The sequence below is a fragment of the Paramormyrops kingsleyae genome, chromosome 10, assembly GCF_048594095.1.
Source record: "Paramormyrops kingsleyae isolate MSU_618 chromosome 10, PKINGS_0.4, whole genome shotgun sequence".
NCBI lineage: Eukaryota > Metazoa > Chordata > Actinopteri > Osteoglossiformes > Mormyridae > Paramormyrops > Paramormyrops kingsleyae.
The window spans coordinates 31,622,168-31,645,702 of record NC_132806.1 but is presented as its reverse complement, the minus strand read 5'-3'; the positions used below and the strand labels follow the sequence as shown (position 1 = coordinate 31,645,702).

General features: G+C 40.0%; 1 protein-coding gene across 1 annotated transcript in view; it reads left to right on the top strand.

The window, feature by feature from the left end:
- The window catches only part of ctnna1 (catenin (cadherin-associated protein), alpha 1), a 62,794-nt gene extending 40,994 nt beyond the window's left edge, over positions 1–21,800 (top strand). The window contains exons 10-18 of the mRNA XM_023819526.2: positions 1,323–1,415; positions 1,641–1,797; positions 2,139–2,339; positions 3,222–3,373; positions 7,079–7,189; positions 9,728–9,909; positions 12,399–12,504; positions 17,503–17,637; positions 19,593–21,800. Of these exons, the coding sequence (XP_023675294.1) occupies positions 1,323–1,415; positions 1,641–1,797; positions 2,139–2,339; positions 3,222–3,373; positions 7,079–7,189; positions 9,728–9,909; positions 12,399–12,504; positions 17,503–17,637; positions 19,593–19,880 (1,425 nt within the window). The 3' untranslated portion in view covers positions 19,881–21,800. The remainder of the gene's footprint in view (positions 1–1,322; positions 1,416–1,640; positions 1,798–2,138; positions 2,340–3,221; positions 3,374–7,078; positions 7,190–9,727; positions 9,910–12,398; positions 12,505–17,502; positions 17,638–19,592) is intronic.
- Positions 21,801–23,535: the final 1,735 nt, after the last annotated feature.

Below are 23,535 nucleotides of genomic sequence, written 5' to 3'. Positions count from 1 at the left end.
ACAAGCATATTTGTTTGCAGTATTAGGATCCATTCATATTTTACACATACAATATTTTACACAGTTACTTCTGAATGATTGTCCGTTTTGCTCAGTGCAATACATTTTCAGCAATAAACGGCACAATTTAATTTTGTGCATAGAACACATTTTGACTTATTTACATTTTGTGTTTTGCCAGCATGACTGTTTTAGATAGCAGTTGGTGATCTGTTTTGATTATTATGTTGTGTTAATTAATGCATGTATCTTTGACTAGGAATGTGCATTTGCACTGCTGCTTTCCCCAGACCATCATTTCACTGTGTCACCAGAAAATGAGAATTGCTTCCTTAAGCAGGATAGCATTTGGTTAAGTTTTCACGCTGTCATGTATTGAATGTTTCCAGTGGTGTGAAAGGTGTTGATGAATGGTGCTAATCAATATTTGATCAGCCTAAATGTTTCTGTATGAAGCGTAAAGTTTTTCCATTTCACTATTCTGTTACACATTTCGGTGTCTCCTCTTGTGAAGCATCTAATTGATTAGTTATTACGCCCAAAAGTGACATTTTCAAAATACTGTCTATGCATCCAAAACAGTTTTGTAATATCTATACACCGCATTCAAAATTCCTATGCAGACACCAGTTCTGGTGTATTCTAAAAACGGTCAACTCTGTTTAGGTTCCTTTTAATTGTCGTCAGTGCTGTTTGAATGTTTTTACACAGATGCCAGCAGTACCCGATAAGTTTTTAGATATTCTGAAACATGCACAAAATAGCGTTTCAAATTAGTTTTGGAACAGTAAATGCCATAAATGACTCAGAACAGAAATGTGTTGTATTTGTTGCATAAACATTGTTCTTCAAAAACCTCTTGATCATACATATTTATGTATAAGCCCTTCCTACTTTAACAGCTTTTTACTTATGTCACTTGCCTAATTATTTGGAACATAGTGTAGTTGGCATATAACCATTCTATTTTATTTTCTTAAATAAGGAAGCCTTGGTACTGAATCCTTATTGTAAATATTACAAATGTCATAAGAATAATGTAATAAGGATTATTGAGCTACTTGCTTCACATTTTTTCACTGGGTATCAGCTGTTTTAAATTTTTCAGCAACATGTATTCCTCCTCTCAGAAGTACTGACAGTGGTTACTATAATCAATCAGAGAATTCAATCAGACTTAAGAACTGTGAGCTATTGAGAAGGAAAGTTTTTTTTTTTTTTTTTTTTTTTTTTTGAGAATTCAGTATCAAAAGGGGCAGCTGTTATAGGTCCTGATGTCTGAGAACCCATGTGAGTATCTATGTGATTTTTGCTTTCTGCAGGTCGCCAATCTGGCTTGCTCCATTTCCAATAACGAGGAAGGAGTGAAGCTTGTCCGTATGGCAGCCTCCCAGCTGGAGGCCCTCTGTCCCCAGGTACGAGAACCACGTTGGTCCTCCTTTGACACCACATTGCTCAAATCATCCCGTCTTGTTTAATCACTCACCCATCCTCTGTTTTGTCGATGTATGTTTTACACACAAAAAATTCCTAGTCACAGTTGAGAAATTACGGCTTTCTAAGGTTTTGATTGTCAGACGAGATTATCTGCGGCTGATTTTGGATAGCGATTAATTGCTTTTAATCTGCAATTATTATAGGTGATTAACGCCGCCCTGGCCTTAGCTGCCAAGCCCAACAGCAAAGTAGCTCAGGACAACATGGATCTTTTCAAAGACCACTGGGAGAAGCAAGTCCGTGTGCTTACTGACGCTGTGGACGACATAACTTCCATCGATGACTTCCTGTGTGTGTCTGGTAAGGATGAGCCTGGTATATTGTGATCAGCGGGCTTCTAAGGACAAATCTCTTGCTCTTGCCCCAGACAGGAATCCGTGGGTGACGTTGTTTCGAGCATGGTACAACATGCAGTCCCACCCTGTGCAAATGTCACGTATTCATTTGCATTTTACCTTCTTTCATTAGAGAGAAATGTTTTTGGCCACTGTTCTTAATTTTCCAAAACCAGGGACAGAGTTTAATACAGCATGACGGATAAAGGATTTCCAGCTTTAATTCTCAGAGTGACTTGGGTTTTTCCGACAGTGCGTGTCCTTGTTTTTAACGTTGTCGGTCAAATGCGATCTCTGTCTTACTAGAAAACCACATCCTGGAGGATGTGAACAAGTGTGTGATTGCTCTGCAAGAAAAGGATGTGGATGGGCTGGATCGCACTGCTGGGGCTATTCGGGGCCGTGCGGCCAGGGTGGTTCATGTGGTGACGTCGGAGATGGACAACTATGAGCCGGGGGTCTACACTGAGAAAGTGCTGGAGGCCACCAAGCTTCTGACAGACACAGGTATTTCATTTAGCTTTCAGCATTTTATTTATCTATCTATGTACAAGTGTGTGTGTTTGTGTGTAAATTTAAAGTTTTCTCAATTTGTTTTCTCTATTGCATCTAAATGCTTAAACAGCTACCTTTACCATTAAGTTCACTGACTAGGCCGTTGCATGTTTATGCAAGCCCAAAATCCCTACTTCCTTCATCCCTCTGCTTTGCAACTGGCTCCCCAGCTCAAATGCCCCCTGGGACCTTGTTCGCTTTGAAATTCCAAATGGGCCTGAGTATTAATGGAAATGTGGACCAAACCATTGCTTCATAGTTTTGGGCACAACTGAACGCTGCTGGGTCCATTTTCAGAGATGTTTCAAAGCTGCTATAGATCAGAGTAAATGAAGCAGCTTTTTCCCAAAATAGTGTGCTAGTATTGTTCTGAATATTGGAGCTCAAGGCTAAAGCTATTGTCAAAACACCATCATTTAACAAGTACAGCATCTGTATTTTACCAGAAAAAGCTTTTCATATTTTCCCCAACTAGCCTTCCCAAGCGAGTCATTTATAGGTCAATATTTTTCCCATTTCAATCCTGCTCAAAGGATATTTTGCTCTTTAACCCTGAACATGGTTAAAGATCAGCATGATATATAATTTTATGTGCTTGACCTGAACTGGAATTTAGAGATATCATTGCAACCTATATCCAGCTGTGCTGTTTGACAAAGTCAGAGCTCAGATATTGTGGTGCGGATGTAATTTGGTATGTATGTATTTATGTAAAAAGTGTGAATTTCAATTAAATTTGGCAGACAAAAATATTACATTAGCTGTGTGCTACAAGTGGCAGGCATTCCATTAAACAGACCTTGTGCTAACATGTCTCCCCTCTCCGGCTTGCAGTGATGCCCCGCTTCACGGAGCAGGTCGAGGCTGCCGTGGAAGCCCTGAGTGCAAACCCCACTCAGCCTGTGGACGAGAATGAATTTATCGATGCCTCCCGTCTGGTGTACGACGGTGTGCGTGACATCAGGAAGGCTGTGCTGATGATCAGGGTAAGCCTATGTGAAGTTTCATTAAAAGTAGAAAGTTCTCTGTCCAATTGCCTGACCTTTCAGTTTATCCTGGCAAACAGTCTTGCTTTACCTGCACTTTGTGGATGATTTCATTCTGTACAAGCCTTAGTGTCACTTTCCAAAAAAGCAAAATTCTGTCTTGAGAAAGACTACCAACCAAATTAGTTATAAGACTGGGTTAAGTAGGATGAGCTTTTTTCACTGCATGTTTTATTGCATGGTTTGGTCGTTCTGAATACTTGTTCTTAAATACGGATATTTGTACCTATTTGGGTTTTTTTTTTTTTGTTTTTTTTCTTTGATCCTGATAATCAGTGTTTTAGGGTTAGAAACAGCCATGGCGGCTTGTTTGTTCCTTCACTGAACAGAACTGTAAAAGGGGTATGTGGCATCTTGGCAACATTCAGTTGGAATTTTGCAGACAGAAAACAGTGGTAGTCATTGAGGGAACACCACTGGGTTTGCTACCTGCTGAGCCCAGTTAGGGGGTACCTTTATTGAAAGTGTTAGCACCGGGAATCAGATTTTCTGCAGCACAGTATATCTTGCAGTTTCAGCAAAAGTTCACTCACCTAAGTATTTTTGACTCTAGATCCTAGTGGATTTCCCCGATAAATTACTCCTTGCTCTTCAGTGGGCATTTTCATTGTGTTTAATAGACTGTTGCGTGTGGTGTCAGCCTACATTTATTATGGTCTTGTGGACCATGCTAAAAGAGATATTTTTATAAATATTAACTTGAACAGTAGATTATGTAAAGACTGAAGTCCAAATATCAGACAGTACAAAAAAACTTGCGCGTGCAGCTGTGTTTATATGCAGGGTGCACTGTGGTGTCTCAAAGCACCACAGACAAACACTTAATGCGCAACCTGTGAAAGATTGCTCTGCTATGAGTACAAGCTAGCAGAGAAATTTAGATACAGAGTGTGTAAAGTTCAACTTTAAGTATCAGTCTGAAAATAAACTGAGAGAGCAAGCAAAAGTGAGTCTGTCGCTTGAGGGGTTGCTGGACGGAACACATTTAATAGATAAAACAAACACTTTCACAAAAGATACAATTTCATTTTTAGCTTATAATATTTTCATGCTGGTGCTAAGTTACCACACACCCGGGCTGACCTTCCTTTATGTTTACATACAAAGTGCACCATGTCATTATTATTTAACACATTTTATAACACGTTGGGTGTACTTCAAGTTAACAGCATTATTTTGTTCTTTCTCTTGTCACACGTATATCACACTTATGTCACATTAGGGTAATTTTAATGGCACACACACAATTTGTCTTTTAGCACTAAGTTTTACAACTCAGTTGTTTGTTGCAAATCTATCGGGTGATAGCTGGAAAAGTCTAGCGCGGTTAATTGTTCAGCTCACCATTATTAGTCCAGATGGAAATTAAACTGCAGCTTTTTTGATAGTGTGTCTGAAATGGGGAGAGAGACGCACCATGTGCATCTGTAAAATATGCGAAGGAAGGTACCTCCATATCTAAATGATGAATTCAAGATCATAACAGCTGGTTGCTCTACATGAGGCGCATGTTTGTAAAGGTGTCGTGATGGTGATCGCAGAACTTGGACCACGTTTCCCTGAATGGGTTCACCAAAGAATCTTTCTTTTAATCGATTCCTGGAAATGTAGCTTGAGCCCTGGAGAAAGCATGAAAAAGTCATGGGAATTTTTACTTTGGTTAAAAAAAGTCTTTTGCATTAATTGATTTCCCTTGTCCTTTTAAACCGGAGGAGAGTGGAATTTCCTTCCTGGAATAGCCTGTATTGTTCTGTTCAGGTTAATGTAAAACGTTACGCATACATTTTAAAGGTTGAACCAACAGTTGAGGTTATACTGAGCAAATTGTGAAAGGCTGCTCTTCCCCACCTAAAAGCAAGGCTACAGAGTATTGGCATACTATGGCATAGCATTTGGCTAAGATGTGTATACCATGCTAGCAAGGCAGTACAGGAGTTGTTTCAAATCAGCCAAGCTGTGCACAGTTCTGAGGAACAGATCTGGCAGGCTCTTAAAAAGCCCCAACCGAGGTCACTCTTCAATCCAAACGGACAAGTGTGTAGCTCTGGCTACTTAAGATGGACAGAGTCTTTAACCTCTTTAAGTGGAATGCTCAAGGGCTTTGTCAAACATTCCTATTCTTGTCAGGCAGCTCTGTATCCACCTCAGGCTTGTCACTGTTACTGACTTCCAGTTGACAAATGAGTTGTATGACAGTCAACCCATAGTGTAGCTCTTAGTTTGCATCATTGCTTCATCCTTAAAGTTATTGTAGGAGATTTTACACAAATGCAGCACTTGCTTTGCACTCCCTATGCTGCTGTCAGCTGCCCCTTAAACAGACAAACTCTGATCATGCTTCCCTAAACCAGCTTCATAACAGGATAACAAGCCTTTGGGGGCTTCACTGTACACTGGGGTATGTCTTGCTCTCTTAGCATGACGCTTGGAATTTTTACATAAGTCCTCGGGGCCCCTCTGACTTTGCTGACTATTTGTATTAATTTACTTTATTATACTTTTATAAACTGATGTGTAGCCACATTCGTTTCTGTCATTTAAGCTTTTTTGTTGGTGTCTAAACCTCTTCATAGCAGTCAGGCACAGCCCCCCCCCCCCTTTTTTTTTTTGCTGTCATGTTCAAGATGACCAGTTTCACCATTTTGTGAATGAACAAGAGATTCTCACTTGTGATTCCTTTGATAGCTTAATCCTAAGTAAATGATCCTTTGATCATCCTTTGAAATTTCCCCTTGGACGTGTGTGATTACAGGTATCACTACAGACAAAGGAGTAACGTGCAAATGCCTGCAAGATAAATTTGCTGGTACCTCCCTGGTCCTTATATGACCAAAATTTTATATCGGTCTGGCTTGTGAATATTACACAAGAACAAAAAATGAAATATTTGGGTTTTTCTGTCTAGTTTATGGGAATAAATCACTTTTTCCAGTGTTTGCAGAGGTAGAAAAGCAGTCATTACATTCAACTAAATATTATTTTAACTTCTGAAGCTCTGAATTTATCAAGGATATTTTTGACGCGTTTGGGCTAATTTTCATTTTGTGTTTTATATGTGAATGTTTAACAAAATGTTAAGATTATTGCACATATTCTGCATGTAACGCGATTCAGTGACACTGATGATGTGAATGGAAGGTGGAATAGAATGGCAACTGTTTGGTTAAATGACCCCTACGTCTCTCTCGGGTCCTTTGGCAAAAATCCTGGAATTTCCAAATAGAAAAATGTGTTCAAGGAATCCAGCAGTATACTTCTAACAGTCTTAAAATGGCGCAGTTATACTTCATTTGGGGGAATCCTGTTTTCGACTTAATGTTGCAAAACTCCATGATTGTGTGCATGCTAAAGCACTGAGGAAGTTCTTTTAATGCCCCCCCCCCCCCCCCCCCCCCCCACTTCGCCATCATCAGATACCTTTGTTTGGGAAGTACACTGTTAAACCATGGCGTGGAGGGTTGCCAGACCCTACCTGTGTTCACCATGTGTATGTAGACAAACGATAATTTTTTGTGAATTTACTTACCGTTTTGCCATCTGTGCCAGTGTTACTGGATTTGGTCCCTCCTGGCAAATATAAACCGTCGATTATTCCCGGGTTGGTTAATTATCTAATGGCATATCTCCCTTGCTCTTTTCCTCCAGACCCCCGAGGAGCTTGACGACTCAGACTTTGAGATGGAAGACATTGATGTGCGCAGCAGGACCAGTGTGCAGACAGATGATGATCAGCTGATTGCGGGGCAAAGCGCTCGGGTGAGTGAGCATCTCTGACATGCTTTCAGTGCCAACACACTTCTGAACCTACTTCGTATCCACCCGGTTATGTAACGCTACTCTTACGAGTTTTTCTTGTGTGACACAGAGCAGATTTTACTTATTTTAATTAAATCCCCCCCCCCCCCCCCAGACACACACACACCCCTTGAGTAGCGTGGTTGGCGTGGCCTAGTTTTTTGCCAGCTTAATTTTCAGTACCTTCCTTTTAATAACACACACTAGTTCAGCGATGGGCACAAATACACAATTATGCAAGGCTCATCACTGTTAGCAGTGACGACAAGGCTCTAGATGATATTCTAATGAAAGCAGAGAGCCCGTTCTCAACCAACCAGACAAGTATATATCATCCTCCTTATCCACTCAGAATTGTGTTCTGTTGCCTTGGTGATACACAAAGGCAGATACACATTGGCCAAAAGGGTACAATAGAGGTCTGTTTAAATAAGGCACAGCAATTTAAATTGATTTCAACATCCAAAGCTAATGTGGCATTTTCATGGAATGAATTGAAACTCCCTTTTTATATCTGTGCAGAAGGAATCAACTGGAATCAAGTTGTTAGGTATCCTCTCAGAACAAATTAAGCTCTCTATGCATTGTCTTTAAGGGGAGTATATCACAAATGTAGCTATGTAGATCATCCCATGTTCGTAATTGGAAGAGTATTTTAGTACTCTGCAGTTTGTAAGTGTGCCCCTGCTATTTCAGCTGCATCTAATTCCCATTTTCAGGAAATGAACTTTTGTTTTACTGTTAAATGGAATAATTATTTTCAGAAAATTACTCTTTTGAATAGTGATTTCCCTCCATGTCGTTATTTAAATAGGTTTCCTAGCATGATACAGTGAGATTCAGCAGGTCGGTCTGTTCTTGGTTTAAAATTTCTAGGCATTCAGTCCAGTTAGCAATCTTTCCCATGCAAATTGAATTTTGTCCTGTGTCCTTTCTGAGAATAAAGGTATGGCAGCTCAGCACACAGGTAGACTGAGCTCTGATAGCTACATGTCATATGGTTGTTTTGTATCCTATGGGTACAGACATATTTAAGTTGCACTTTTAACCCATACTCAATGTTCAGCTTTTGTTTTACAAAAATAACATTTTGGTTATGGGTGGATGTTTCTCTGCAATAAAAGTGAAATCGGTGTCAAAAGCGGCACAGACATGACAGTGTTAGTGAACGTGATGACTGAAAAGGGCCATGTCATCTTGACCCTTAGCTCTGGATATTTCAGTGGCAGCTGAAATTGGCAAGGGATTCTGCAGTGAGCAAATATATAGCATAATACATGTGACAAATGTCTCTTGCTACTACTATGGCAACAGCAGTGTTGGTGAAATCACAATACAGGTAGTGGCTAGGCTGATTACATTTAAGTGTTTAAGTACTTTCTTTGTTATCAATAGGTTGCTTAAAAATGCACTGGAGAGTAAAACGCTGCTTCATTCATTTACATATCCACTATATTTCAACCCTTCACGCTTAAAATTTTCAGCCTACATATTTTCAGTGTTTTTGTCTGTCAGGCCTTCAAAAGATTTTGTATTTCCACACAAGCAGTACTTGTTAGTCGATCTCATGATTCAACTAAAGAGGCAAATAACCCAATTTGTCCTCTAGGGCTGGGTATTTCCACTGATTTCCCGAATCAGTTCAGTTCTGATTCACTGGGTCGCAAATCAATTTGATTTCTGATTCCATTGGATTTGATTTGATAGCAGTTGAAACCAAAAAGTTTGGATAAACAAGGTAAAAAGACGTTGGTGTGGTTGTACTTTTTGTCGATTAGTCTGACATTCATTAAGCATAAGGAGGTTAAATTTTTACAGATTACGAAGTTTTGGGCATCACAGTATACCTCATCAATATTTTCAGGCTTACTGCTAATCTGCTTATCAAATTGTGGGTGTAAATAAACGTCCGGACAAATTTTCACACCCGTTATGTAAAGCCCTGTAATCACATTTTTTGGCACTGATTTGACAACTCGTGCCAACATCACCAACTTATTTGACATACACTATTGGCAGATAGTTTTCTTTGACTATATTTTTCAGCTAAATTTAAATGTAATCATCTTTGTTATATAGATGCAAATATTCCAGATAATTGCGGTCTACCATGCAGCACTGCCTTCAGTGCAGCACTGTGTGGCATTTTTAAAATCTGTTTTTATTGGCCAGATCTTGTTGCACGAGGCTGGCCACGTGAGATTGAAGGGGTTGAAGCTTCACGTATCCATGAGCTGTAGACAAGGCACACATTAAAAACCGACCTCAGAATTTTATGAATTGATATCGGATCATTGAAATCTTCATTTACATCAGGAAATATTTTTTATTTTTAAGCCCAGTCATATTACTGTAATTGCTGCCAATAACTCAAATTTTTCCAACTGTCATATTGCAATGACTGACGGAAGCTTCAAAGCTGGTTTTTCCCCATATTTTTTTTTCTGTTTTACTGGAAATGTTATGCTTATCATTCAAAGTGCTATTTATCCTCAATAGGCTATTATGGCCCAGCTTCCTGAAGAGCAGAAAGCTAAGATTGCAGAACAGGTGGCCAGCTTTCAAGAGGAGAAGAGCAAGCTGGACGCTGAAGTGTCCAAGTGGGACGACAGTGGGAATGACATCATTGTGCTTGCCAAGCAGATGTGTATGATCATGATGGAAATGACGGACTTCACCAGGTGAGTGTGTCTCTGACGCATGTCCTGACAGAATCATGTTCATTTTGTTACGCAGCCGCTGTCGTACAACTTTTGCATCAAATCACAATTAAAACTATCTGTCCGCGATGAAATGATGAAAATTCCTTCCTCTGGCTATGCTATATCCTGGAGGTTTTCATAAAGCATTATTTCAGTACAAGAGGTCTGCATTTCTGTGCAATAAGTGCCTAAGAGAATTATTCTGTATGTATCCCTAAACATTTGTGTCCATGGTGTGGGTTTAGTGAACAATTTTAAATGAGGATTATATTTACACATCAGTTCCAGATTCAAAACGCTTCTTTTTTAAATGACCGATAACATTACTAGAGATGTCTAGTATTGTAGTTTAATTCAGCTGGTAAAGCAGCAGTTCACATTCTATCAGGTTATCATAAATGTTGAGATGTAGCATCTTGGACCTTCAGTTGACTGGATATTTAGTTTGTCATAGCAATGCTTGGAATAACAAGGGTAGGTTCAGTCATACAACTCGCTTGCAATATCTTGATGATGCGCCTTCATTAGTTTTAAAATGCTCATCAAAAACTCAGAAGGAAAGTCTCTGTGCCTTTTTCATGTCACACTTGGAACGGAGATGGCAGAACACATGTTCATCAGCCGCTCTGAAATGCCAGTCTGCCTTTGATTTAAAATTTGGTTAGATGGAAGGTCCTAAAAGTGCCAATCTATCTTCTGCACAGGGCTGTCACTTTAGTTTAGCTATTAATGGATCCAAATCTTTCTTACTCATTCATGTCTCAGTATTGTAGAGCCATTTGCAAAGAACAGGAATGAGTATGCTGCAGATGATCAAACTTAATACATTCACTGTCCACTTGATTCTGCTAGTTCAGAGTGCGCTCTGCATTCCCCAGAAGGTTCAAGGCAAAGTAATTGCAAAGCAGCTTTCCTCTAGACCTATTGTACTGCATCTTAATACCATGCAGATAAATGCAAATAAGGCTGCCTCTTAAAGCTATGCTGAGGATTTTAATTAAAATGCCTATCAGCAGTATTTATGCTGGCCCCTCATTGGAGGTTTTGCTGAAAGACTTGGGGGAAGAATTCTGGAGTTACTCTACTTTTATGTGTATGTTGACGCATCTATGCCAGTGTAGGGCCATCTCACGATTTGGAAACACTTCTCAAATTACTTGGAAATCCGCAAATGTCAGAAGGCGGAAATCCATAATGAGAGGACAAATAGTTTTGTATCAAATGAATTCGCTCTTCTGTTTCTGAAAGCAGGTGGTTTGTGAAAGATAGATGTTTTGGCAGTCCTTGGAGTCTCAAATGTTCCACTTTTACAGTCCCTCAACCTTGATGTCCAGCACAATTCCCTGAAGGTGAACGCAGCGCAAAAAAATAGTGCCTGTATCCTTAGGGATTAATAGCCAGCAACCCTGCTGCCATCAGCTAATGTATCTTAGAGCCGCCCGTCCCCCTATCCCACCCTCCGCTGTATGAATATGACAGGCATGCTCTGACAACTTCACAATTACTTTGTTAGTACAAGTAAACAAACTTTAAAAGCTGTGCAGGTATATATGTATCCGTTTAATGAAATGTTGTAGTACTCCTGTTATGTAATTGGTCACAGGTGATTGGCAGATAATTTAGAGTAAGATAAATGCAGCGTGGTGTTGGACTCGTGTGGGTATAGTCTGTGATCCCTTTCTGTGATCACATTGAATTGAAAACGGATGAAACAACATTGATGAGAAGAGTAGGACTGCTGATTGTTAGTGTTTATAGTGCTACCTTCTACCTTACCTTCCCTCTCAAAGCCTTGACTTCTAGTGTCTGACTCTCTGGGGGGGGGGGGGGGGGGGGGGTGTAGAATTCCATCTGTCATGCTTTGGATGGCTCCATTTAGCCTGGAGAGAGCAGCTTTGTGCCAGGTTGTGCCACTTGCCAACTGTGCTCCGGAGTCCCTTGTGGGGACACAGAACTGGCAAAGGACTTCCCCGCTTTGGCTGTGGGGGTAGGAAAGGCCGGGCTGTAGGCCATACTGTAGACCCAAGCAGCACTGGGCTCCGGAACTGACCAGACAGCTGGGATAGAGTAGGTGGTGTCTGCTCAATGCCTTCACCATCCGGTTTGGTTCACACAAAGCGATGATATTCCTGTAATAAATTTTAACTCTTCCCCCCTCCCCCCCTCAAGTTCAGAGGGGAGTCTGGGCCTCTGGGTTGGCATATGATGAAATCTAATTCGGGGAGATTTGTATTTAAATCACTTGTTCTGAAGGGTAAAATTACACAGAGGCAGTGTTGTGTCAGTAGCTTGACCGGATAGGATTCTGTAATAAATGACTTATCAGTGCTGATACTGGACTGCCACAGGCTTGTCACTGATCCTGTTTTTAAGTGACAAATATGCCTGAAATTACCCCAGTGTTATGGAAAGGAATGTAAATATGGCAAAACACAAGAGCAGCAAATAACATGAAGACCTTTTCTTAGGGGGAAAGGGCCTCTGAAGAACACAGCTGATGTAATTAGTGCCGCCAAGAAGATCGCAGAAGCTGGATCAAGAATGGACAAGCTGGGTCGTGCCATTGCTGATGAGGTACCTCGTGTTTTCCCTTCGCTAAAAGCTTTGTATGCTTTATTAATGTTCTACAGTCTCTTCCTCTTTTGTATGTTTCACACATGCTGTGGCCGACCTGGTCTGCTGTTATCACCGCTAACTGTTGGTAGCAAAGGTCAGGGAAATGGAGTGTCGGTCTGGTGCTGGCTGGTGTTCCGCCCACCTTCCGTAGGTTTGCAGGCTGTGACAAGTGAACTTTGTTGAGGATGCAAGTATGAGGAACCCTGTGTGAACTGCAGTACTACTGTTCAAATAACCAAGTAAATGTTATCTGTGGTTTTTGTTTAAAAAATTGGTTCTGTTGTGCTTGGACTTGGATGCCCAATGTACCCAGGTAGCCTTGCCCAACTGTACCTCAGCAAGCTTAAACATTTGTACCTGTATTCTGTTTTTAATGTGCCATGGCTTGGATATGGTTTGCAAGAAGCCAATTCCTCTAGTTTTGATCTTACTTCAAATCAAAATAGTAAGGTCATTCTCAACTCTTTGGTTTTAAGTTACTTTATTGTTCTGAATAATGGCAGCAGTATCATGCATTAAAAAACATACATGTGAGCGAGAGCAAAGGCTGAAGCTGAAATGGCTCAATTTAATTTAATCAAGCTCTTTTTGGGTGCTAAGGGTGCCTTACAAAGTGCTGGAAGCCTTTCGGCCTTTGTACATGTTCAAGAAACTGTCTAGAATGACCAGTATTATGACAGGTTCTGAGCTCAGAAGTTGTATTAGTTGACTAATTTCACTAAAGATATGTGGAACTGGGGAGGAGAACAGGCATGGCAAAATCTCAGTGGAATTCAGTTCATTAAGAGTCATTCGTCTTTAATTAGTAGCTTAATTACTTCTTGGCAGACTTTTTATAACGTGGGTTTATTTTTAGCTCTTATACCTGCAACACTAAGCTTAGAAGCCTGCAGGTAGAAAGTTAAGATACACTATAGATATTCCCTGTTTTTGTGAAGATGTCTATGAAATGTCATTATGGTGTCGCATGGGGTGGGGGGGGGGGATTAGGGTTGCACTTCAGTAAGGATTTTTTTTTTTTTTATTGCCTGTATCATAGAGGGGCATGAAACATGCAGGGTAATACTTTAAAATATCTTTGAAAATGATGTCATGAAAGATGTAGATCAGGGCTACACAAAGGTCTGCACTGCAGTTCATTAACAATTTATGAGCAGCCCCCACAGGGTGCCATATTAGAATTCCGTCTGAACCAGCTCATAGTTGACAGTGGTGGATTGTAGGCCTAACTCTTTTTAATGTAAATATAAGTGCAGTCACATGCCCTATACAATTTCTACCTCTCTCTACACGGGACTTTGGATACTTAAAATGTGGGCTGTGCATACTCTGCCCTCAAGACGCGCCCCTCATGCCCCAGTGTACTTTTAAATTTGCTTTCAATCAGTATAAATTTATAGGCAATCCATAAACACTGTTGGTGGTCTGAGTCTAATCCCAGGTCTAGTCTCTGCTGCTTTATAGGAAGGGCACAGTAAATTTCGTACCACAGGGGAGTGTAAAGAAAATCAAGAACTGATCCATGGTGCCTCAGTTTAGCCGTATGACAGCTAAAGCCAGCTTCTCCTTTAATCTTATCAATGCCAGAGATTCCTGATTTCTTGAATAAGCAGTTTATAACCGTGGTTCTTTGTCTCATTATGATGATGTTAAGCCTGAAGTTCCAGGTCATTCTACGCATGGTATCATTGCTTAGCTGAAAGATTTCTCTGATCTGGGTAAACAGTCATTTAATGTAGTATTTTGTTTCAGTTTTGCATTCTTCTGTGCATTAAAGCTAGTTATGTTAACTCTTCATGCAGTGTTTAAATGTTAATGAACCATTTATGCAAAATTCAATATTCATTATTTCCATCCAATTCCTGCATAAAATTACTCTAATTTTAAATCCATTTAGCCATGCTTTGATTTCAATTAAAGCACACAGCTGCCCCATCAACCACAGCAACCTTGCTAGCAGCTTAGCAGTGTTCATTTTATTCTATGCAATAAATGCATTACATCCAGTTCATAAAATGAATTGAGGACTAGCTTAAAATTTGGATTTATGACCATTTTAAAAAATAATTCCTGAATTTCCAGTCATCTTAGTGTCTCGATGAAAGTTAAGTTCCAGGCTTGATAAATTTGCCAAGGCTGTTGTGTGAAGATAGGCCTGTATATTCATGGCTGCTTGTGCTCGCAGCCTCCATTCGGTCATTACCAACAGAACAAGATCATAGCTGAGCACAGGGATAGACATGGATTGACTACTAGACTGTGAGCTTCGTCCAGTGGCTTAGGTCCCCAGAACCCTTCAGTGCCATCAAAACTGCAGCCACTGAACTGATCCGACGCTCAGTCTCACTTTCCCTGCTACCATTTGTGAACAAAATCCCAAGGTACTTAAGCTCTTTCTTTAAGGCTGTGCTCGCCCCCTTGCCTGAAAGCCCCCAGAGCACCGTGGTCTCAGTTTTGGCTCTGCTTATGTGCTGCTGCTTCACACATGGCATTGAAGCGCTCAAGTGTATTCTATGGGTCTGAGTCAGATGAGGCCAAATCATGACATCTGTAAATAGCAGGGCTGCCGCTTCTAGCCCCCTGTACTGGGCAGGCTTCCAGTCTCAGCTGTGCCTCTGTCCCGTCCATGAAAATCTCAAACAGGAGTGGAGCCCAAATGAATCCTTGACACAGGCCAATACACTAAATGGCTGTGATTTTTTGTGCCCTGGATGAGGACAACTTACTACATTCACATGGGCCGAATCATGCGGGAGCAGTCCAGTGCCATATTCCTGCAGCATCTTAGTGTGCCTCAGCACATGCTACTGTTGACCTCCACCAAGTCCACAGAGTACATATTAACTCTCACAGCTGTGTGAGGGCAATTAGTGCATTTAGAATTAGGTGATCTGTGGTCATTGTTGACACACCACAGCACACAGTGCACAATAACGAAATGTGTCCTCTGCATTTAACCCGCATGTGATGTCGTGACATAGCAGGGGGCAGCTAACTCAGCGCCCGGGGAGCAGTGCTTGGGGGCGGTACCTCGCTCAGGGTACCTCAGTGGTGACTTGCTGGTCGGGGATTCGATCCAGCAATCTTTCAATTACAAGTACGCTTCCCTAACCATTGTCACCACTGCCCAGGTTGGAATTTACATTATCACTGAATCTGAAGTTCAGCCATTAGATGAAATCTCCTCTTCCATATGGCAGTACTACTGTTTTCAGGGCAGATGAGAATTGTAGACTTACACCGATTCCCCAATGCAGGCCACCTCTCCTGTGTTCTAGTTCAGAAGTTCTTTACTTCCATGTGATACTGAGGGAGAGAACTGGCCGTCTTACCCCAACAATATATAGTGTTGTCAACATCTATGCCGCCACAGGGGCCTCTGACTGCCGCAGCCACTTAACCTGCAGTTTGCAGCAGTGCCACTGGTTTGAGGAGTTCTTCAAAGTGATCCATCCACTGCTTTCACCCCGAGCTGATCAGCATTTAACCCCCCAACACACACACACACACACACACACACACATGCTTGCAGTGGAGTTTTTTTGTTAGTGTCTCCAACTGATCTGGAAATGGATTTGTGCATATTTCGTCTGCTACTTGGCCTTTTTGTTTATGCCAGCAGTTTTACTACAATTATCTAACAGTAATGCTTAATGAGATCCACTGCAACTGCTTTATACAGTTATGCAACTTCAAAGCACACACACACACAGTCTGGACATATCTACTGAAAACATGGCCCTCACAAACCATGTCCTAAACCCTGTGGAGCTGGTTTGGGATCAATTGGTTTAATGAGAGAGAGCAAGGTAGCCAACCTGTGCCCAGAACTTGTGAAAACTCCGTTCAGATTGATGAAGAACCACTTCAGGTGGCTACATCTGGAAGCTGGTCAAAAGGGTGCCAAACATCTGCACATCTGACATTGAAGCAAAAGGGGGCTGTTTGAAAAGTCTAAAATGTAATATAATTTGGAAATGTTGAATACTTAGTCGTCAATATTTTTACTTCATTTCCTCAAAGCCTACTCTAAGGAATCGCATAGCTAAAACTGAGAATTGCTTTAAACAGGTGTGTACAGATGTCTGGCTGGTACTGTATGTATGTACGTACGTGCATGCAACTTATGAGACCTGGGACCAGGGAGGAAAATGTACTGTGAAGTGGTGCAGGTCTTTTTTTTTGCCTTTAAACACGTCCTCAGAGGTAGGCATCTGCTAGAAGATGTAGTTAAATAATAGTGCCAAGACACTGCCATTGGCTGCAAGTATTTTTATGCCTTGATTTCCTGCTAAATGCAGTAATATCAGGCTGAGTGTTGCAGGGAGAGGGTTTCGATAATGTGCGAATGGTGACCCAGATGGGATTTGAGAGGTTTTTTTAATTTTTTTTAAATTTTATTTATTCTGAGTAATTTGCATAGTTATTCTTGGAAGGTCTACTTGTGTATATATATATACACACACACACAAACTTATGTTGTAGTGAACTGGCAAAATGTGTATTTGAGGTTTAAATGGCTTGTTCTGCATGTTTTGGGAGGACTGACCTTTTTGGTTCATTGTTCAGAGCTCATCTCTCAAACTTCAGATAATATTCCTTTAAAGAAAACCCTTTAAAAAGCCACTGCTGCTTTTTAAAAAAATATTAAAATTTGAATGACCTCCATGTTGAATGCAGCACATTTTCAAAGTTTTTGCTGCTTCTGTCATTTTCATAAAATTTCTGTATATTCAAGCCCTTCCAGTATAAATTATGCACATTAAAACATTTCTCACCCAAAATAATGTTTTCTGTTGCTCTCCTACCCTTAATGTCTAAAAGCACTGATAACACTTGAATTTCTTCCTTAGTGGTTTTTGATGATGATGAAAACATGTTGTTTTACTTGGCATACATTCAGTTGGGAACTGCGTTGGCCTTTTTAGCGCTGACCCCAACCCTCTTTCTTTGTAGTGCCCGGACTGTGCATACAAGAAGGATCTTCTGGCCGACCTGCAACGCATCGCTCTCTTCTGCCACCAGCTGAACATCTGCAGCAAAGTAAAGGCAGAAGTGCAAAATCTTGGTGGGGAGCTTGTGGTCTCTGGGGTAAGTTCTGCTATCCCGCCCACCCAGATTGCCTTGAGCCATCGCCTGGAAATCTCAGGGAAATAAATCGTATGCCTTAGTTGATTAACGTTCTTGTGTACCATCTTTGAGAGATGTCAGAGGAATTATTGAAAGGCAACACACTGAGGACTGCATCTTATGCCGCAACTGTCCTTGGCACAAGATTACAACCTAACATCCAACATGTTCGGCTACCAGATCATGCAGTATGTCTTCAGTGACAAAATTAACATTGTAGCATTTAAAAATAGGATTTTACTTTAAAATAACCTCCTATAGTGAGCATCTCAGCCCCCCCCCCCAATCTCACCCCCCCCCCCCCCCCCAAAGAAACCAAAAGTATCTTTTATCAGGTCTTTACACTTTGAGGTCCTTATAGTTTCATACTACATTGTGTGTTAAAGTGCTGTCATTGGAGACATTGGTCTTATTTTAACTGGTGTTTCTTTTTCTGCAAAATTTTGATGTAGTCAAGACAAGTTTTAAAGCAGTTTGATTCGAATGGAATTGTACAGCAACATAGCTTATGATGTAAGAAATCCTTTAAACTATGAAGTAGTTCAGTCAACTTAAACTAAAGTGAAACCTAATTTTATTAAAATGAGTCTGATATTTACGGTTCTTGCATATTGAATAGTTTTATATGCGATTAAAATAGGTAAATGAGATTGTCACCTTTAGCAATGCTGTGTTACAGGCATATTCATTTGATATGAATCTTTCGCCAGCAGAAGTTTCAGCAAAACTCGGTGCTGTCAGTTAGACCTGCATTCCTTTCTCAGCATTTGTAATCGGGATTTGATGCACTCTCCTTTCCTGCCATTTATATGTCCTCCTTTTTGACTGATCGATTTTTATGTAGTGAAGAACTGTTGCAAGGGGTTTTTTTTAATAAGATTTTTTGGAAAACTTTTTTTTATTTATTTAATTACTGTTTTAAATGATGTGGTTTCTGCATTTGTTTTATGGTAACAGTAGATCCTTAGGCACTTGTGTTAGTCAGGTCAGAAGTCCATTGGTTCGTACTGAAACTATTTCAAAACACATGGATCAGTAATAATTTAGATAAAGTTCTTGCAGAATTGTTCTAGTTTTCTTCCTGCTATCCCTCTTACTTGGAGGCTGCATCCTCATCAGCCTGTCATTCCTTATTCCCACAACTTCTGGAGTATTTCCGCCATTGTGTGTATTGACCCCATTGTGCTTTCAGTGTAGCACGCTAATGGGTTTTAGATCATTGACAGACTTAAAGTACCTGTTTTGCTTAGTGTGAACCAGGCAGTTCCTTTGCGACAGTGTTTTTGAACCATTTACTGCGTGCTTTAAGATCTAAATGCATTCTCCCCCCTTAGGTACAGTGTTTAAAGGCATATGTCTTAAACACTTTGCCAAACCAGTGTTCCCTTAAAACGCCACATTCTTAAAGCCTATTTAGGTTATTTGGTAATAAGTTTCATTGTATCTCTGCTTTGAGATTACAAATATCTTTCCAGATGATACAAAAACATTTTTTTTCTTATTTTACATAATTTAGCTTTGTGCAAGTGCCTTTCTCTTAAGAGAACAGCATCTTTGTCAGAAGTTTAGCAAATTTGTCTCAAGTCCCAGTTCCCCAGTTTACACCCAATTATTTTTCACTTTAAAATGGAAGTTTATGGTGGTTCATAAAACCACAGTGCTGTGTTCCTTCTGTTGATACATATGCGCAATATAATGAATTTCCCTCATAGATGCATAGGTATATTAACATCTGATGATCAGCTGTCATTAATTCAGTGATCTGCTGTTAAAACGTTAAGTGTGTTTGACTTTTCAGAATCTTTGTTTGTCATTTCCCAGCTGTATCAATTTTATAATCCTTTTTTTTTCTTCCAGATTTTGATGCAGGTTTGCGGTCAGAATGGTTTACATATATCGCTTTGGTTCTGTTTCAGGTGGACAGCGCTATGTCCCTCATTCAAGCCGCAAAGAACTTGATGAACACTGTCGTCTCTACAGTAAAGGCGTCTTATGTAGCTTCCACCAAGTACCAAAAGGTCGGGGCAGTGCAGTCACTCAACATGCCTGCCATCTCTTGGAAGATGAAGGCCCCAGAGAAGAAGCCCCTAGTCAAACGTGAGAAGCATGATGATGGCCAAACCAAGGTGAAGAGGTCCTCCCAGAAGAAGCACATAAACCCTCTGCAAGTCTTGAGCGAATTCAAAGCTATGGATAGTATCTAAGAATCCTCATCCTCCAAGTATATATCAATGGAAAAATTGCTGACAGGATATGATGCGCGTAAAATATTGATTTATGCTTTTGAATCTAGTTGGGGCCTTGTCTTCCTGGAGCATTATGCCTCAGAAGGCAATTTACCAAGTTGCACAGCCTTTAGATGACTGTACTTTAAAAAGGAATTTTTCAATTTTGTGAACACTAAAAGGGATGGGCTGTCTTCTGAATTTAATTCCCATACAATTTTGTTAAAATTTAGTATTTCATGTTTTATTTACTTTGGTTCTTCTGTGTATTTTATAAAGTTTTTTTTTGTGTGTTACTCATGCTCTCACAAGATGCCTTTGCTACATAGCGGTTAATTTTGTGCATATAGACTGACCTGCCTTGATTCCTTTATAATCCTTTGCAGTACTTACTGATGAATGGCTAACTTGGTCATGCTTTTAGAGGGAATGGGGATCATTTTGGTTTAAATCTGAAATCCAAAGTTTTCGTATGCAAATAAAGTTCAGCTATAAGATTTTCTTTGTAGTACCTCGTCGTGTGATTGCAATCTGACAGGTGTGATTTTTTTTTTTTTTCCTGTATTATGATTTTATTTTAATGTATCAGCGTGTTAAGAACCTTTAGAACTATTAGTCGCATAACAGCCTGTCCCCGGAGTCTCTGGTAACAAGCATTTTTTTCCCTCTTTGTTTTAATCCCCCTCATATGGAAAATGGTCAGTATAGTATTTAAAAAAATAAAAAAAAAACTAATCGTTATAGAATGACAAATTTGATGTCACTTGGGGGCTTTTTGTTTCGTATGATCCCTCCACAAATGCATTCTTGAAGATTGAACAGTCCGACAAAGCTGGGCGTTCAGACTGGGTATCTGAATGGCTCTGGACACTGGGTTCTGTTGGGCCATCTTGTAATCACTAGCCTTTCCAGCCGCAATTGCTGTAACACACGCACCCGATTTGACATGTTCTGGCTCCTTTTCAGTATCTGCATAGTATCAATTAAAGCTCCTCAATAAATCAATTGTTGTTCCTTGAGCCTTAAGTTTGGAATCAATAATCCCCCCCACAGTAAGTTACTGATTATGCTGAATGACCTTCTAGGTCAGTTTTTGATGTGGTCTACTGAAGATGTAAAATGTTTTACATGTTTTAAAAACCATTTGGTAACACTAGTTTCACTTTCACCCTTGGCTGATTTCAAGGTTAATCGTAAATCCTTATTGGAAAAGTTTGAAAACCTGTTCAGTGCTAAGATGGTATGCCTTAAACTTGCCATTCGATGGTTTTAACTGAGTTTGAAAAGGAAATGGCAATTCTCTCAAGACTGACTGCAGTAATGCTTCTCTCCAAGTATAGTTAATCTAGTCAATGGTTTTGAGCCAGTCAAACATAGCTGGACTTGACTGGCCATTTTTTCCTTACAAATCAATTTATCCTGTGTCTGTACTGAAATTGTGTTGTTTTTTTTTTTTTTTAAATACCTTGCTTTCTTGATTTGTGGTATTTTAAGTTGCATAGTTGAATAAAATGTGTAGCTTGTGATTCCAGCTAATTATGATCTCCAAGCCTTGAGTCAGAATAGTAAAATGTGCAATATAGCCAGTATGCTTAACATTTACAGTAAGGGGAAATGAAATCTTAGGCAATGGATGAGCAGGAAGTTAACATTGTAGGTTTTGTGGATTCCACTACATGAATATTTATGAATGACGTGTATGTGGATGGGAAATTTTCTTAATCTGCTGCATGAAACTTTCTGGAATTCATTTCCTTGTTTCTGACTATCTGCAGGTGTCTTTCTGGACCACGGGAAATTAAATGATTCTGACTTCCATATGTTTTATGTAACAGCTTTCTGCTTTATATGGATCTGTTAACAGGTCTTTTTTTTTTAAATAAATGTCTAACATATGTAGGTGTGTTGTACATTTTGCTGAACAAGGGACAAGAGTAAATTTGGGGGGGGGGGGGGTGGTTAAAGACATTAAATAGGTTAATGTGTTGAATATACATTGGCTGTACACAAGTGAACAAGTCACATTTTGACACATCACGTGTATTCGAGCTGCCGTGAACCATTCATGTTTTTTTTTTAATCACAGCAGGACATTAGAAGCTTTGTATATCTGATTAAGGACATCTGTGGTGTATTCCAGTCAATTTTCAATTCAGCGTTTAATGGCAGCTGAATTGGGGTGAATTTAGACCTGATTTGATTTTTGCAATGAACTGTACCTGTAAATGGACTTAATGGTGATGTCTTACGAGGTACGATAGCTACACATCACTATATCTTTCCTTCAGCAGGATGTTAATTTCTTGGCCTGCGTTACCTACTACAACGATGAGATGATCTACAGAAAATACTTTTAACCAGAAATCAAGTGCCCATTTTATTTTGAATTATATCATGGTAAATTTGAGGTGGTATTTTGGTGATTTTGGTTTATTTACCGACTTTGTGTGCGTTTCCCCTTTAATAAAATATCTTTGGAGCGGCATTGCTGGCCAGATGGTGGTATTGCCAGTGTCCTCTGAAATAGTTTCGAGAACCTATGTGTGTTGTGGGTAATGATATTGCAGAATTTTGTGGTCTTGATTGTAAAAAGCGTTCATTAAATTTTGAGATGCATTTTTTACACATTTAATTTATTAAATTTTCCTAATCTTAACCAATAGAATGCGGTCTCAAATTTTAGTTTCTAAACTCTGAATTACTGTTCAGTACAGTGGTCACGTAAACCAGTTCTCACTGCTTTACGTGATATTTCGGAGAAATAGCAGATTACACATCGGAACTGCCTGGGATACAAACGTGATGCGTGTAACTAAACTCTTCAGCCAATAAGGGCAAAGGTGTGTTGTCACGGAGGCGGTTCCAGTTTGTGCAGCTGGATGAGAGGTCGCAATGCATCTAACCGTAATGCATTGCATCTGGATCAGAATGCGTTGCTTACAGCGCTGGCTTAAAGAAAGTCGAACGCACCCAATGACCGGACTGGGGAAACCAACTGAAACGCGGACTTAATACAGAGGACTAATGACAACAACCAGAAACATCTGATCCCATGGGGATCCCACACGAGGTTAACGAGCGGGCGTGGCACACGGAAGGAGCGGCCGATCAGGGCAGGACAGGGGTAATTTTGGGATAAGATCTTTATCATTTTGGAAGCCATTAAGAAAAATGCTGCTCTTGTTTTATCCTGTTCATTTTGTGTTTAAATGCTAAAAAAAAAATCATTTAGGTGTAATTTTGGGGGGCCGGGAACCAATTAATTGGTTTTCCATTATTTCTTATGGGGAAAATTCGATTAGAACTCAAACTTTTTAGGATTCGATCCGGAGTCCGGAACGGATTAAGTTCGAGAACCGAGGTACCACTGTACACTGATACTATTCTTGTTGCAAAAACAAGGATCTATATCAACATGATTTAAGTTGAAGATTAGGTTGTGAATATAATTCTTATTTATGAACATTAACCACTTCCAAATGATATATTATTGCATGAACAGTGACAGTTTTAGCTACAGTGAATTACTGCTGATATTCACTCAATTGCAAATAGTTCACCAATACATGGTATGTTGTTAGCCAAGAGCTGCATCCGAATCCAAGTTAGGCCCCATTCTCAGTGCTGTAATGGC